Source organism: Silene latifolia, chromosome 3, assembly GCF_048544455.1.
Source record: "Silene latifolia isolate original U9 population chromosome 3, ASM4854445v1, whole genome shotgun sequence".
Lineage (NCBI taxonomy): Eukaryota > Viridiplantae > Streptophyta > Magnoliopsida > Caryophyllales > Caryophyllaceae > Silene > Silene latifolia.
This window is the reverse complement of record NC_133528.1, coordinates 3,802,459-3,820,386: the sequence shown is the minus strand read 5'-3', so window position 1 is coordinate 3,820,386 and position 17,928 is coordinate 3,802,459. Positions and strand designations below refer to the sequence as shown.

Genomic DNA, 17,928 nt, shown 5'->3' with positions numbered 1-17,928 from the left:
TAACAAGACTAGTAATGTCTAAACCATGACCGACGAGTGCATTGGAAATCACTCCCCATTAATTGTGATTGTCATTAACGTGGCAAGTATTTCGAGGCATAAGAGATTATGAGACGATGTGTAAATAGATTAGGGTTTGTTATATATTGGACTTATCTTGTATCTTTAGAACTACTATTTGTAATCCTCCATATAAACCTCGTTGACTTCTAGTAGAAACCCTAGTAACTCAATTTGGTTTCTCGAAACTAAGGGACCGCACGCAAAGCAACAATTAGTCTAAATATAAACATACCTTTATAGCAAGATTATCGTATCCATAATAAACTTTATTCCCCAAATAGTAGTACATATTGAGGATTCATCATAATTGACAAATTATTCCAACAAAGCAAACACGAAAAAAACACGAAAAATGCAATAAATCTTAACACATACACTAGTACATTTTTTTTATTTTAAAAAGATGATGACGAAAGTTGTATAATGACCGTCGTTCACCAACAATTCCACGACTAGTGCTTCTTGTGGAATCACCTTATTTATTATGTTGTAGCAGATAGATCGAACAGTCTTTCATTCCTTAGGTGCCTGAACAAGTTAGTATCATTTAATCATTAAGTAGGATGAAAAAAGGTCGTCTTAAGCTCAATACGATATCTTAGTATATAAGTATGGATGCATATATATGTTACCTTTTGGAGAGAAACCCCAAGTGAGTGAAGATAAGTTCCTTGAGCTCCAAAAAAGCCAACAATAGGACCAGTTGATGGGTCGGGAGACGAGAATGGCTCGATGTTGGTGGACAAGTTCTTGTGCCCAAATGGTCCATATCCATCCGGACGAACATCGGTATAAATGAAGAGTTGTACCACATGAGGATTATCAAAGTAGTCCCCTTTGTACCCACTTATTTGTGTTATACGCTCACCATTCAGTTTCAACTACACATACGTTTCAATATTTTAATTAAAGGTAAATAAAATGATTTAAATGGAACAAGCTAAGTATAAAATAATGAATAATGATACCGTCTCAGTCTCATGGGCATGCGAATCGTCTTTGTCATCACTAGTGTCATCGAGTTTGCCGGGAGTCACAGTGCCATCCGACTTTAATGTTGTGTAGTTACCAGATGTGTCGAGTATTTCGAAAGCAAGAGCGTCAGTGACGTCGCCACTATCAATACGTACCCTTGTGATTACATCACCTTTTTCAAGTATGAAGTTGAAGGTTAGCTTTTCCTTGCTACCATAAGGCCCGTACTGCTCAATTACCTGTGGCTGCATCAACCATATAATATAACAACAAATTTAAAATATAGTTTTGAGACATTTTATTCCCCGACTCATCTGATTTTTTACGTTTGTTTTTTTAATTAAGACGTAAAGAATGAAATGAGTGAAAAGAAGATCATTTAAGATATAGTCTCATTAAACCAATATAAAACCGTCTCATACTCTCATATAAGATTATGGTATATATTTTATCAATTCTCAATGAAAAATAAAGTAAACGAAGAGAAGTATGCAACCATTAAGGTAATTATGCATGTGCGTACCATATTCTGAGGTGGTTGCTAAGCTTAATCGAGCAAATTGCTACTTCGTAATTAATGGAAATTATTGGTAGGTTTGTGTGCTGATTTTGCAGCAATATTATGGAGTATTTATATTAAAAAAAAAAGAGTAAATAGTGAATAGTATCTACATAGTATAAAAGCCAAGTTTTTTTCTTGTCATTTGATTGGCTACTGAATTTATATATGTGGGTCCCCCCATATTTCATATTCTATTTAATTAGTCCCTCTCCTTAACCTAATTCTTATTCATATCTTCTATTCATATTTTAATTACTTATGTTAAAACATAAGTTTATAAGTTAAAATGTTACAATTTACATAAAATGTTACAATTTACATACATTCAACGAGTCTAATATGTCAAATATCTTTAATATAATTCTAATAAAATACGGTTGTATATTATCTCATATTTAAATCTAATATTTATCAAATATTCGAATCTCAAATATGGACCATTTATATTGTCACGGTATTGAACACTTAATCACGCTCAATTATATGTTCATGTATCTAATGATAGCGCATTTATTACGACCCGTGCATTTTTTTGCACGGGTCTAAAACTAGTAGGTTGTCAAGTTTGTGTGGAAATTATTCGTATTTTCACGTTTTGTTTGTGTAGCACACTCATTTCACGTTTTATTTAATGAGTCATAATGTATAGTTTAGGTTGACAAGTTTGTGTGGCAAATAGTGAATAATTCCTATAAGTCAATTAAGTAATTGAGTAATGCTGCCGATAAAGGGGAAAAAACATGTAAATAAACATATTCTTGAAGTAAAGATTCAAACTTTAACGCTGGAAAATAAGCTATATCTAAACCGCCGTATGAAAACAAAATCGAATAATTCGTATAAGTCAATTAAGTAATTGAGTAATACTACGGTTTTCTATGTCTGTGGGTACTCTATCGAGTGGGACTTACTTTGTCGAGTAAGTATGATTTTATACGAAACAGTGTTCTGTCTGATGGGTACTCGATCGAGTAAGTGTGGCACTCGATCGAGTAAGAGTCACTCGATCGAGTAAGTGACTTACTCGATCGAGTAAGTGCGTATTACGGGTTGTTTTAGCCGGGTTTTGTTAATAACGCGAGATTAATATAAAAGCTTTCGTCATTGTTTCCTAAACACTTTTATCATCCTAAAACCTTTCAAGAGAAGAGAAAAGAGTTACGTAGTTCGCATTCGTCACGTTATTAACAAATCCCAAAGGCTAAGGTGGTCGAATCGTCGTGTTCTTTACGCCGTTGAGTTCGTCGTGTAGAGGATAAGATAATTGTATAGTTTTTATGTTGTTTCATTGAGTTTGGTTAAAACCTTAATTGGGTAGATTTGGGGGTTTTTGAGAACTGCTACCAAGGTAAAAAAAGTTTAAAAAAAGTTTAATGTATATTTTTTTTCAATTTTTTTTTGTCACGAAACTAATAACAACGATTTACAGTTTTGTTTTTATATGGAATGTGAGTCAACTGATCATCTAATAATAGAATCAGTAAAAGATTTAATAATTTATAATTTTATATCAATTCTATTTTTTTTTTAAAAAAATATTATACTTTAAGAGTTTAGTGTAAATAATTAATTTGATGAAAAGATTAATTTTAATGAAAATATAATAGATGACTTAAATTGTAATTATTAGTTTCCTTATTTAGTGAATGAACATAATTATCATTAGTTTCCTTTTTTGAGAATATGCATTTTGGCGGGAAAATGATAGAAATCACCTATTCTTTTAGTAAATAGGGGATTATTATATTTACATATTATTTTAACTCAGATCGTAACAAAGATATATATCAAAAGATATGCAGAAATGACAACAAGATGGATGTGTCACAGTGGTAATAGTAAGGACATTCAAACCAAGAGGTTGTGAGATCGAGGCTCATCAATGACTTTTTATGAGGTTTGACTTAATAATAAATCTAATGAATAAAATAAAGAAATAAAAAATATCCATAAATATAGTTAACTAGATATAGTTAACAATCTAACTGCAAATGCTAAATTACTAACCTACTCAATTTGGTTTCTGGAAACGAGGGGTCACACCGCAACAACTAGTTTAAATATAAACATATCTTTATAGCAAGATTATCTAATAAACACGAGATGGGTCTGGCCTTACCCGCGGTGGAGGAGAGAAGTCTAACTCACAAGCCCAAGAATGCTCTTATCTCCCAAAACCAATTGGCAATGGAAGAAACACCCCTAGGCCTTATAAGATAGACAATCTCTCTCTTTTTCACCGATGTGGGACTCACAAGTGGATTTTATACTCCAACATTATCGTTTCCATAATTAACTTTATTCCCCAAATAGTAGTACATAATGAGGATTCGTCATAATTGACAGAACAAATTATATTCCAACAAAGCAAACACGAAAAAAAACACGAAAAGTGCGATAAATCTGAACACATACACTAGTACATTTTTTTTTATTTTAAAAAGATGATGACGAAAGTTCTATAATGACCGCCGTTCACCAACAATCCCACGACTAGTGCTTCTTGTGGAATCACCTTATTTATATATATGAGTAGTATGCTTCAATATTATTATGTTGTAGCTGATAGATCGAACAGTCTCTCATTCCTTAGGTGCCTGAATTTATCATATGACATAAATGTTAAACAAGTTAGTATCAAGACGATCTCTTAGTATATAATTAAGGATGAATTAAAAAAAGGTCGGTCGTCTTAAGCTCAAGACGATCTCTTAGTATATAATTAAGCATATGTTGTTACCTTTTGGAGAGAAACCCCAAGGGAGTGAAGATAAGGTCCTTGAGCTCCAAAAAAGCCAACAATAGGACCAGTTGATGGGTCAGGAGACGAGAATGGCTCGATCTTGGTGGAAGAGTTCTTGTGCCCAAATGGTCCATATCCATCCGGACGAACATCGGTATAAATGAAGAGTTGTACCACATGACGATTACCAAAGAAATCCCCTTCGTACCCACTTATTTGTGTTATACGCTCACCATTCAGTTCCAGCTACAGTATTATATATCGTATGTACATGCACACATATATACGTTTCAATATTTTAATTAAAGGTAAATAAAATTATTTAAATGGAACAAGCTAAGTATAAAATAAAATAATGAATCACGATACCGTCTCAGTCTCATGGGCATGCGAATCGTCTTTGTCATCACTACTGTCATCGAGTTTGCCGGGAGTCACAGTGCCATCCGACTTTAATGTTGTGTAGTTACCAGATGTGTCGAGTATTTCGAAAGCAAGAGCGTCAGTGACGTCGCCACTATCAATACGTACCCTTGTGATTACATCACCTTTTTCAAGTATGAAGTTGAAGGTTAGCTTTTCCTGGCTACCATAAGGTCCGTACTGCTCAATTACCTGTGGCTGCATCAACCATATAATATAACAACAAATTTAAAATATAGTTTTGAGACATTTTATTCCCCGACTCATCTGATTTTTTACGTTTGATTTTTAAATTAAGACGTAAAGAATGAAATGAGTAAAAAGAAGATCATTTAAGACATAGTCTCATTAAACCAATATAAAACCGTCTCATACTCTCATATAAGATTATGTATATATTTTATCAATTCAATGAAAAATAAAGTAAACGAAGAGAATCGACTATTACAAGTATGCAACCATTAAGGTAATTATGCATGTGCGTACCATATTTTGAGGTGGTTGCTAAGCTTAATCGAGCAAATTGCTACGCCGTAATTAATGGAAATTATTGGTAGGTTGTGTGCTGATTTTGCAGCAATATTATGGAGTATTTATAATAAAAAAAAAGAGTAAAAAATGAATAGTATAGGTTGTCAAGTTTGTGTGGAAATTATTCGTATTTTCACGTTTTGTTTGTGTAGCACACTCATTTAACGTTTTATTTAATGAGTCATAATGTATAGTTTAGGTTGACAAGTTTGCGTGGCAAATAGTGAATAATTCCTATAAGTCAATTAAGTAATTGAGTAATGCTGACGATAAAGGGGAAAAAACATGTAAATAAACATATTCTTGAAGTAAAGATTCAAACTTTAACGCTGGAAAATAAGCTATATCTAAACCGCCGTATGAAAACAAAATCGAATAATTCGTATAAGTCAATTAAGTAATTGAGTAATACTACGGTTTTCTATGTCTGTGGGTACTCTATCGAGTGGGACTTACTTTGTCGAGTAAGTATGATTTTATACGAAACAGTGTTCTGTCTGATGGGTACTCGATCGAGTAAGTGTGGCACTCGATCGAGTAAGGGTCACTCGATCGAGTAAGTGACTTACTCGATCGAGTAAGTGCGTATTACGGGTTGTTTTAGCCGGGTTTTGTTAATAACGCGAGATTAATATAAAAGCTTCCGTCATTGTTTCCTAAACACTTTTATCATCCTAAAACCTTTCAAGAGAAGAGAAAAGAGTTACGTAATTCGCATTCGTCACGTTATTAACAAATCCCAAAGGCTAAGGTGGTCGGATCGTCGTGTTCTTTACGCCGTTGAGTTCGTCGTGTCGATGGTAAGATCCTTGTATAGTTTTTATGTTGTTTCATTGAGTTTGGTTAAAACCCTAATTGGGTAGATTTCGGGGTTTTGGGTGTATTGTATGGATTGGGTGATAATTATATGAATATGTGTTATAGGAGGAGGATTCGTAGAGGGACATTACTGTTTAGCTGTTGTGACGGTCTTGTGGCTGCTATTCCAGGTAGGGTTTCCCTACACAGTATTGTTTACATGGCATTGTTGATTGTTGGTGATTGTTTTATTGTTGTTGATTGATTATCATAAAGGAATTGGTATTTGGTGATTGTGATTGTATAAGGTGATTGTTGTATAACTGTCTGTGGTTCTCGGGATGCGTCCCTGGCTAAGTGGAGTCACCTGCGGGAGTGGCCTCACGCCCTTGATTCGCCTTCTGTGGAACCCGCCACAAGAGGGATTTGCACATTAAGGAACATGGGTTTATCGCTCGGATGAGATGAGCGGGGCTTAGGTGGGAACGGCTGCGGTCCCCCACTGGCGGTGTGGAATACTTGTTGCGATGAGTATTCTGGCAGGGCTACACACTTTAGTGTGTAGTCAGGTGTGTGGTGATGTGACGGAGTTGGTGGATTGGATTAGTTTGTAATGTTGTTTTATTGCAGCTGTTTGTTTTGTGTAATCAGTACTGATCCCGTTTAATTGTTTTAAAAACTGTGGTGATCCATTCGGGGATAGTGAGCAGTTGTTGAACATGTATGAGTTGATGCACTTGGGATAGCTGGGTTGAGTCATCACAAGCTATCTTATAAGTCTTCCGTTGTGTCGAACACTCTTTCGTTGTTTAGTTGGTTTAACATTTTGAGAACAGTTGTACTTTTTACATTATCAGTTTTGGTTGTACTTGTATCACATTAAACTATTTAATAAAGTACGTTTTGTTATTGTCTATTTGATATACATTGCCTCGGGTAACCGAGATGGTAGCACTTCCATGCCTTAAGTGGTCCTGGTAAGACACTTGGAGTATGGGGGTGTTACAGATATCCCCATCAAAGACCCGAGAAAAAGGAGGAGATGACCTAGGCATAGAAAACAATGAAATACCAGTCGATAGCTAAGCACACAACGGTAAGTCCTCCTATTCAAAGTTTGCCCTAACCCGGAAATAGTAACGGCACCCATCCAATCAGATGTTTGATCACCCTGCTCAGACGTCCATAATGCTACCTGTCAAAGAGTCAGTGAGAAACCTTATTATTATTATTATTGTTGTTGTTGTTGTTGTTGTTGTTGTTGTTGTTGTTGTTGTTGTTGTTGTTGTTGTTGTTGTTGTTGTTGTTGTTGTTGTTGTTGTTGTTGTTGTTGTTGTTGTTGTTGTTGTTGTTGTTGTTGTTGTTGTTGTTGTTGTTGTTGTTTTTTACTACCAAGTAATAATATTATATCATATTAATAAGGTTTATATTCCTTAAAAGTAAGAGGTATTACATGTTATTAACCTGACCCGAAATGACCCGATTTGAAATGACCAAATCTTAGAATAACCGGGTAAAACATAGCTATATAAATATTGAGAAGCAACAGAGGACATTTGAAGGTGTTGGTATGCAATAAACCAGTCTCGGGCAAAAATCGGTTACTCCTGAAAAATGTATTAATACTTGTTATTTAGGGCTGAAATCCGGTATAATAACTCATGAAGTGACACCAGCCACGTTATTTAAAATGGAAGAAGAAACATTACCAGGTACGACCTTCTCAATGGCTTAAATTGCAGAAAAAATAATACACGGTATTCGGGATTTTAGGGTCTCGGAACAAAACTGTCCGTAAATAACACAGACGGTTCCTCGGGTCAGATAAAACAGCCACACAAATTTTGAGAAGAGGGTGCCGGCATGCGATAAAGTAGTATGTGACAAAAATCGGGTACTCCTTAAAAATAGATTAATAATTCTTATTTGAGTTGAAATCGGATACGATAACTCATGAAGCAACCTTGGACACGTGGTAAAAAAATATGGAGAAAAATAAAGATGAATCGGTACGAATAGATCTCTAACAATTTAATTCTACCTTGACTATATATCTACATACAACTAAGAGTATTTAATCCTTATAAACTTCTCGCAAAATCAATCCAAACTAAATTCTAATATTATCAGTAGTCTAAACAATAATCAGTCAAAAATATATGTGATTCTATTACATAAAATGCAAGGGGCACCTAGTAGTATCATATTTGACAATATCGTTTAATAGTTTATGGCATTAACAAAATCGTTGGGTTACCAAATTAGTATTTTAGGGCATCGCTGAAAACGGTGTACGTTACCATGGTCTGGCATAACCGGCATAGTCCTCTTACAAAGTTAATGTTCTTACAGAGTTAATGTTCCTCAACAACATAACTGATATGCCACACCTGGTACTGTGATAGAGCTTACCATTATGAGTTATATTTAAAAGTGTATTATGTATACTCCCCTCCCTTCTTAAACATCTTCCACCTTTCTTCTTAAGGGCCAAACTTTTATAATTTTGACCACTAAAATGTCGAAAATCATGAACAAACTACCGCATTGACAACTGTGTAAAAGCAATACAAAAGATAATTGAGAAGAGGATGAAGTACATTTAGTGTGAGAAATTCCTAAAAGATAATGAATTTCGCTCCTTACGTCTAACTCTACTAAAGTATTCTGCCAAGTCTTGCATAACGAAAACTACATTTATCTTAATTTCTTATAAGTATTTGGTAGATAAATTATTTACCAAAATAAGAGTAGCTTGTGAGTAATATAAGTTACTTGTTTCTTATTTTTAATCCTTCAATTTAAAATATTAAATATGGATTACTTACTAAGTCCTTTTATGTAATTTTACTAAAAACTAACTACCTTTCGGTTAGTTTTCCAAACACTTTTTATTTAATTAGTTAACTTATCAACTCCTACTTTTCAGTTACCTTTTTTAAGCTATTTTTTTAGCTTTCAGTTAACTTTTCAATTTTACGGTGACTAATGAAATCTGAGATATAGTATATGAATAAGTTATATTGTATATTTAGAGTACCACTTACTATTATTCTTTTAATCTTTCCAAATTTCCATGATTCCAACACTCAAACTCTAAATGGTTAAAAACTGTTTCGATTTTCTGCATTGTAATTAATTTTTTTGTTCTCCGTGTTTAAGTTAAGAAGAATTGTGCATTAAGTAAAATTTTATCCTTGCAATATGAATCTAAGAAGAAATCAATATTATGTAATGGTTAAATTACAATTGATCATCAGTTCATCATATATGAATAATACTATGAGTTGCTGCAAGCTTTAAGTTGTTCAAACCACAAAATTTTACTTCGGTTATTCTCGGTTTTGTTCCTCTACGATCTAATGATCTACACATTCTTATTTAGTATATATTAATGAAACAAAATAGTACTCCCTCTAACCCGATCAATAGTTTACACTTTTCTATTTAAGGTGAATAAGTCAAATAGTTTACACTTTTTTTCCTAGTAAATAAACAAACTCATGTGGGTGGGGACTATTTTATTTCCTCCTTATTTCGTGTTTCTTTTGTTTTTTTTAATAATTATAAACTCATTCCTCTCTCATTACCTTAATAATCGTGTATAAAGTAATTATAAACTATTGACCGGGAGGGAGGGAGTAACGTATATAGACCAGTGAATTATTTTATATTAGGATAATTTTACTAAAATATATTTGATCTACTTATATTAGGATAATTTTATTAAATTTTGTTTTAAATATTAAGAAATCTACTTTTATTAAGATAATTTTAGTAAATTTGTTTCGAAATCATCTATTGTTAGGATTTCTAAAAAAGTTGGACTCTCTAATATCGCTTGAAAAGTTTCTGCTTTATATATATGTATTCTTTATTTTTAACATTAACTATATTAAGTGTACTTTTAAATTAGTCATTTTAAGTTTTTTTTTATTAAATTAGAGTTGTGTTTTATTTGTCGAGTCGTTTACGGGTCGAGTGGTTTCCGATCGGGTCATTTTGGGCTGGGTCAGTTCCGGGTCAACAAAGTTCGGGTCAGGTCGGGTCGGGTCAATTCGGGTTTGGGGTCAAAGTCGAGAGTTTCAGTTCGGGTCAATTTCGGATCTCGGGTCAGCCTTTTCGGATCGGGTTTGTTTTGTCAGGTCTACACTCTGTCCCGGTCATTTGTTGTCCTATTTTATTTTTGGGTGTCTGAATCAATTATTGTTCTTTCTATTTTAGAATTGCATTTAATGAGTAATTTGATATTTTACATTCAATTTTGTGTATTTGCCATCTTATAATTGGCCCATCCTCTTTCATTGGTCTTTATGCCAAAACCAAAGGACGATAATTGAGCGAGACAGAGTGAGTAATAATAAAAATATAAGGGAAACTCGAAAAAAATTCGAAAACTTTAATTAAAAACTTTGGTTCATCATTTAGTCAGAACGAGCGCCTCTAATAGCCCCATAGCTCCACGGCTAAATGTATGCACCATGCACATAAATAACTTTGAATGGTGAACATATAACACACATAAGTGGGTTCGAAGGGGTAGGGTAGTTATTGTCACACGTTTCCCAATTAATTAATTATATTAATTCTTTATATAATTTTAATAATTATATTATTGTTGTTGTTGTTGTTATTTTGATCGAATTCCTTACTAGAATGTTATGCATATAGATAACTTTGAATGGTGAACAAATAACACACATAAGTGGGTTCGAAGGAGACTACAGTTATGTTGGTCGTCATGTGGTACAACTCTGGATTCATACCGATGTGTTACCAGAAGGATATGGACCTTTCGGCCACAAGCAACAATGCAAGAACATTAAGGCCTTCAAGTCTCCTGACGCTGGTCCTGTTGTTGGCTTTTTCGGATCTAAAGGGAAATATCTTCAGTCCATCGGAATTTCTCTTGCAAAGGTATTGTACCGTTCTTTTTATACAAATCTTCGTTTAAGACCGTTAAAAATAGCATTGAGTGAAATGAGTTTTAGCTAACTCGTTCTACGTCAATGTTATGTATTCGCTATTCGCTAACTCATTCTACGTTAATGTTATGTAATATACAGGAAATATAAGGATTTCTCAGTTGCGGTTTCAGCTACAACGTAATAATATATCAAAATAAAGTGATTCCATGACGAGCAATATTCGCGGGATAGACGTACAACTGGTGAATGGCGACCATTGTAGCTAGAACTTACATCGTCTTTTCAATTAACGTACTACTTCGTGTGTTTGTTAAAATAAAGTGTCAATTATGGGAAATCCTCATTATGTACTAATATAGTAATATGTACTACTTCGTTAAAATAAAGTGTCAATTATTGGAAATTCAAGTTTTTTTTTTAATGGGGCTTAAAACCAAGAAATTAATAGAATGAGGTTAGTTTCAAATATACGGAGTATTACTCAAAATGGGTTCACGTCACTACTAAAAGTTGACTCGAATTCAAGTTACTCTCTCCTTAAACGACCATATCATGGATGACAAGTAAATAGAGTTGATATTAGGATTATGTTGTTTTGAATCAAGTTGCTCAGATTTCAAAATACTTTTGCAAAAAAAAAAAAAAAAAAAAAAAAAAAAAAATGTAGCAACTAGCAAGGAAGAATCAAACCAGCACCTCCACGATATTTTGCCTGCATTCTAAGTTCTAACTTCTAGACCAAGTGAAATTCTTTGTACAAGATCAACGCTTAAATTTATTGACATTAGTTGCGGGCAGTGACGTATCTAGGATTTGCTTACAGGGGTGCAAATTTATATGCTTCTAAAAAATTGAAATATTAATGGAATATTACAATGTTAGGCGTCTTTTTAATACGGTAAGCTGTCAAATTTTCGAAGTATGAGCCTCTTTCAAGAGAAAATGTTGTATTAATTCAACAAACTATACTCCCTATATTGCTATATCATATAAAGTGGATGATCAAAAACATAACTATGGAAAGATACCAAAACAGACCGATTTAAAGAACACAAATTTTAGAATAAGACGGTCTCAATCTTTAATGAGACGGTCCATTTTTTTATAAACAATTTGTTCATTTAGTGCTAATAAATGAGTTGTTTTTGTATATAATGGGACCGTCTCACCGTCTTAACACAGTGAGACGTCACACAAGAGTTATTGTTTAAAGAAATACTCCATAAAATAATCTTGAACTGTCATTTATTGCAAGTTTGCAACTCCTCGACTACTGGGTAGTGGGTACTTCCACACCACTATTACTCCGTACTAGCCTAGGGAAGATCAATCTTTTGATAAAAAAAAATGCCTACAAAAAGTTTCGAACACGAGACCTGCGGAATAAATCCTAAGTTTTTAACCATTGCACCATAATAGATTTCTGATCTGTAGATGTTTCTTTATCTATCTTAATACTTTTTTTCTGAAATCAGGGGGGATGCAAGCGCACCCACTGCACCCCCCGTAACGACGCCTCTGGACTTGCAGGTTTAATTTACAAGAGTTAATATGGTCTAGTGGTTTGTGTAGGTGGATGAAGGGGTAAAATTAGGGATGTCATTGGGCGGGGTCGCGGGGCGGTGGTAACTTGTTTATTGTTTCACTTTATTTGTCTGTACTTTATTTAACTGAACGAGCCTTGAATCTGACTATGTCACCATTTTTGTTAGGATTATAATGTATTGGCCCATAGCAGCCCAACTATGTAACTATATAACCGATGGTTGAATTAATAATAACACAACATTTAGCCTCATATTGTCTAACATGGTATCAGGAATCCACATAAAAAACAAAACCCTAACTTGTACTCTCCATCACGAAAATCATCGACTCAGCCGCCATGGCCGGTGATGATGAAATCTTCACCGAACCACCAAAACTTGACTTCTCAAACCCTTATTACCTCGGATCTCATGATGTTCCGAGCGCCAAAATTTCGAACGTTGTTATTCGCCGTGATAATTACGAAGACTGGAAGAACTCTATGAAAATGTCCTTAAAATCTCGCCGCAAATTCGGCTTAATTCGTTGATGGTACGATTAAAAAACCGTCTGATAAATTTTCCCTCGAAAATTGGGAGGTTGTTCATGCACACTTGTGCAATGGATTCGTAATACAATTGACCCGTCACTTTTGGATTCGTAATACAAGTCGGGATTTGAATTTAATTATATTAAGTTATATAATTAGATTAGTGATTTTAATTAATTGAATTCGTATTTAATTTAATTAGATTAGTTAGTAATTATATACTTATTTAATTACTTAATTAGGTGACGGTTTTATGGAGCGGTATTATTATTGGATTTGGATTTGCTTATGGAGCTTGCTTAAAGGTAGGTTAATCCTACTCAGTTTCAATACGGGTGCATGGTCATATGAATCGGCATTGAGTAGTCATTTGCATTATAACATGTATCATGATGAGTTGGTAATTGGCATATTGTATGGCATTTGGCATTTATTGTATTGTCTTGTATGTCGGAGGACATGGTGGTTTGATTGGTTACTTGTTTTGGAGACGTAAGACGGTTGGGAGACTGTCTTGCGCTTAAGTCGCCTCTTGGAGCTTCCCACCCCAAGAGGGATGCGCACATTAATGGCTTGAGTAACGGAGGGACTCGTGTGGTTGAGACACGACGTCTGGCAGGGGATCCGGTTGGCTTCCGGACCCGTACGTCTGGGCGTGTCCCGGTACCTGTTTGTGATTGTTGGTATGTCTGGGCGTGTCCCGGTACCAGTGTGGTTATCGGTATGTCTGGGTGTGACACCCCCATACTCCAAGTGCCTTACCAGGACCACTTAGGTATAAGGACGTCACTATCTCGGTTTCCCGAGGCAATGATAATCATAAGACAATAACGAAACATACTTAAGAGTAAATAATGTTTAACGTGATTACATGCCAATACCAAAACTGTTAAAAAGAAATACAAGTTCTCAAAACTGTCTACTGTCAAAATACTATCAAGTGTCAGACACAGCGGAAGACTTCTAAACTGCAACGTGGTGACTCATCCCAGCTATCCCATACGCATCGTCTCATACCTGCTCAATAACTGCTCACCACTCCCGAATGGATCACCACAGTTTTTAAAACATTTAAACGGGGTCAGTACTATTTACATAAAAACAAGCCACAAGAAATCAAATGCCAAAACAGCTCAACACACAACAAACCCCAGTCTCCATAATCAATCTCCAAACAACTGACTACACACTAAAGTGTGTAGTCCTGCCAGAGTACACATCGCAACAGGTACTCCACACCGCCAGTGGGGGACCGCAGCCGTACCCACCTAAGCCCCGCTCATCTCACTACAAAAAAAACGTCTCGATGCGACGGACACACTGCGACGGAATAATAATCCGTAGCAAATTTAAACCTGCGACGGACACTGCGACGGACCTTATACTCTACGACGGACTTGCGACGGACTTTCCGTTGCAGCCTATTTTCCCAGACCGCCAAATTTTCTGACATGGCGGGAAGGTCTGCGACGGAAATTCCGTCGCGAGAATAAAATAATAATAAAGTCTGCGACGGAAATTCCGTCGCTATATTAAAATAATATTTTTTTTGCGACGGAATTTCCGTCGCAGACATTTTAAAGTGTCCAGCTGTACACCTCTTAACACGCTGGAAAAATAATATTATTTTAAGTCTGCGACGGAATTTCCGTCGCAGGATTTATTATTATTTTATGTTTGCGACGGAAAGTCCGTCGCAAAGTCCGTCGCATGTTTTTTTTATACGGGCAGCAGCGTCTCCTCCCCCTTCATTATCACTCTTCAATTATTTTCCCCCAAATCACCCAAAACTCCGTCTCCCTCAATCTCACCACCACCACTCCCACCACCACCACTCCCACCACCACCTTACTCCCCAAATCACTCCTCCTATTTCTCCTTTCCCTTTTCCCCTTTCTTCTCCTTTCCCCTTTCCCTTTTTTCCTTTCCCCTTTCCCTTTTTTTTTCTGCCGCCTTGCTCCCTCGCCGCCGCCGCCGTTTGGTCCCGCCACCGCCGCTCTTCTCCCTTGTCTCCATCTCTTAATTAATTTAAGGTTTGTTTAATTTATTTTACTATTTTGATTAATTAGGGTTTATGGTTATTGTTTAAATTAATTATGATTAGTTTAGGATGCTTAGTATTATTAGGTTGTTTAGTTTAGTTGAAAGCCAATTTAGGATGTTTAGTATTATTAGGATTGTTTAGTTTAGTTGAAATCCAATTTAGGATGTTTAGTATTATTAGGATAGTGAAATTTAGTTAAAAGCCAATTTAGGATGTTTAAATCAATTTTATAATACTTAGTTTAATTAAGTTTAGGATTGGTAAAATAAATTAGTTTAATTAATATCTAATTTAGAATGTTTAGGATTATTAGGGTAGTTTAATTTAGTTAAAAGCCAATTTAGGATGTTTAAATCAATTTTATAATGCTTAATTTAATTAAGTTTAGGATTATTAAAATGATTTAGTTTAATTAAAAGACAATTTATGATGTTTAAACCAATTTAAGGATGCTTACTCTACTTTTGCTTAGTTTTATAAGATTTATTAGTAATTATTAAGTTTGTTTTGATAAGTTGTGTACATTTGTGTCATGTATATTTTTTTTACAAATATTAATTCATCTTTTGCTTGTGTTGTGATTGTTAATATATTTTTGACCTAGTACCCGTTCAGGGATTACACATTAGGTGCAATTCTTGAATAGTCCCCGTTTTGGGACTGTCTTTGAATCTTTTATGCCATTTAGGTGGTAAATACTCAATTTTTTTCTTGATTGTTATGAGACAAAATTTGGTTGACATTTCCTTTAATGTTCTCCGAATACATATGTAGAGTGAGAATTCATTCTAAATAATGTATTTGGAGAACTGTAAGGAAGTTTCGAATTTTTGTCTCATTACAATCAAGAAAAAAAATTGGGTATTTACTAATGGTATGAAAGATTCAAAGATGGGTTTAGGTTGGAGAGATAAGGACCCCAATACTGAAAGTATTTTTTTGCAGGTTGTGGTTGTTGTTGTTGTTGTTGTTGTTGTTGTTGTTGTTGTTGTTGTTGTTGTTGTTGTTGTTGTTGTTGTTGTTGTTGTTGTATGAAAAATTCAAAGATAAGTTTATGAATGCTCTTACCATTTTTATTAATAATTTTTATTTACTAATATATATGTAGATTTGCAATGAAGAGATTAGAACGAAACTGGATGTATGAAAGGTTGGATTCCAATAAAAAATTAAGGAAGGAATTCGTAATAGGGGTTAATAAATTCATTGATTATGTTAAGCAACAAGACGAATTCATTAGAAATAAAGAAATTAGGTGTCCATGTAGTAAGTGCAAAAATAAAAAGTTGTTAGTTGAACAAGAAGTACGAAAACACCTTGGTCTAAAGGGTTTTTGTGACAACTATTATGATTGGGTGTGTCACGGAGAGAAATTCCCCGTTGAGGAAGAGGAAATGGCAATGCCCTCTGACAATCCTTATAGGGATATGATAGAGGATGCGTTGCGCGATAGCATTGATCAAATTAGGGAAGAAGCTCTTAATGCCGAGGTGGTTGATGAATCTCCAAATCCCAATGTATTAGCCTTTTTTCAAATGTTAAAACGTGCCGAGCAACCTGTCTACGAGGGATGTCGACTCTCATTCATTGCAGTCGGCTGCAAGGCTTGTCGCTCTCGAAATGTGAACACAACTTAGCCCATAAATGTGTAGATGGTTTCACGTCACTCATGGGAGACCTTCTTCCTCAAGATCATATTTTGATGCGTAACTTCTATGAAACCAAAAATGTTCTCAAAGCTCTTCAACTTCCTCATGAAAAGATAGATGCATGTTTTAATGGATGTATGCTTTTTTGGATGGACGACGCTCTTCTCGACAAGTGTAGAAAATGTGGTAGAGCTAGGTACAAAAGTGCAAAGAATGCAAATGGCAAAAGGGTCCCTGAAAATTTCTTAAATTATTTCCCAATAGGGCCACGTTTGCAACGAATTTATGCCACAAAAACCTCGCGGAACAAATGCGTTGGCATTATGAAAACCCCCGAGTTAGTGGGACAATGTCTCATCCAAGTGACAATGAGGCGTGGAAACATTTTGATCATCTTCATCCTTCTTTTGCATCCGAGCCTCGGAATGTTAGACTTGGACTTTGCACCGATGGTTTCTCGGCTTTTGGGCCATTCGGGAACACATATTCATGCTGGCCGGTGATGCTTACACCTTACAATTTACCACCCTGGCTATGCATGAAAAGACAATTTATGTTCTTAACATTAATTATTCCTGGACCAAAGAGTCCCAAACAAAACCTTGACGTCTATTTACAACCTCTAATTCACGAGTTGAAGCAATTGTGGGACACGGGATTGTTTACATATGACGTGTCTAGGAAACAAAACTTCGACTTAAGAGCCGCACTCCTATGGACGATCAACGACTTTCCTGCTTATGGCATGTTATCCGGTTGGTCAACCGCCGGTGAGAATGCATGTCCATGTTGTACGAAAAAAGAGACTAAATCGACTTGGCTTCAAAGATAGCAAGAAAATGGAGTTGGTTTGATTGTCATAGACAATATTTAGACATTGATCATACTTTTCGCAAGGATAAAGTCCACTTTCGAAAAGGAAGAATAGAGAACGATGTTCTTTGGAACGAGGTTATCGGGCGAACAAGTGTGGGAATGTGTGAAAGATTTACCAAAAATCGTAGATGCATCTGACCATGAATTGAAGACGGTTAAAGCGAAACGAATTGGGTGGTGGAAACAAAGTATTTTTGGGAGCTTCCATATTGGAGCACACTACTAATTCGACATAACCTTGATGTCATGCATATTGAGA

The 17,928-nt window shown here is 35.1% G+C and overlaps 2 protein-coding genes across 2 annotated transcripts; both read right to left on the bottom strand.

Annotated features, from left to right (window-relative positions):
• Window positions 1-339: 339 nt before the first annotated feature.
• LOC141645825 (uncharacterized) lies at window positions 340-1,680 on the bottom strand. The gene is made up of 4 exons (XM_074454010.1): window positions 1,562-1,680; window positions 1,032-1,283; window positions 696-944; window positions 340-591 (listed from the first exon to the last, which is right to left on the bottom strand). The coding sequence occupies exons 1-4, from the start codon at window positions 1,562-1,564 to the stop codon at window positions 577-579; spliced, it is 519 nt and encodes a 172-aa protein (XP_074310111.1). The 5' UTR covers window positions 1,565-1,680; the 3' UTR covers window positions 340-576.
• A 2,232-nt stretch (window positions 1,681-3,912) lies between these two features.
• On the bottom strand, window positions 3,913-5,367 carry LOC141645824 (uncharacterized). The gene is made up of 4 exons (XM_074454009.1): window positions 5,253-5,367; window positions 4,713-4,964; window positions 4,341-4,589; window positions 3,913-4,197 (listed from the first exon to the last, which is right to left on the bottom strand). Exons 1-4 carry the CDS (start codon window positions 5,253-5,255, stop codon window positions 4,183-4,185), a joined length of 519 nt encoding a protein of 172 aa, XP_074310110.1. The 5' UTR covers window positions 5,256-5,367; the 3' UTR covers window positions 3,913-4,182.
• Between the last annotated feature and the right edge of the window lie 12,561 nt (window positions 5,368-17,928).

Excerpts from the sequence above, each read along its gene's own strand:
- LOC141645824 (XM_074454009.1), bottom strand. Across the intron at positions 4,590-4,712 it reads ATGCCCATGAGACTGAGACG|CTGGAACTGAATGGTGAGCG; the intron begins GTATCGTGATTC and ends ATAATACTGTAG.
- LOC141645825 (XM_074454010.1), bottom strand. Across the intron at positions 945-1,031 it reads ATGCCCATGAGACTGAGACG|TTGAAACTGAATGGTGAGCG; the intron begins GTATCATTATTC and ends ACGTATGTGTAG.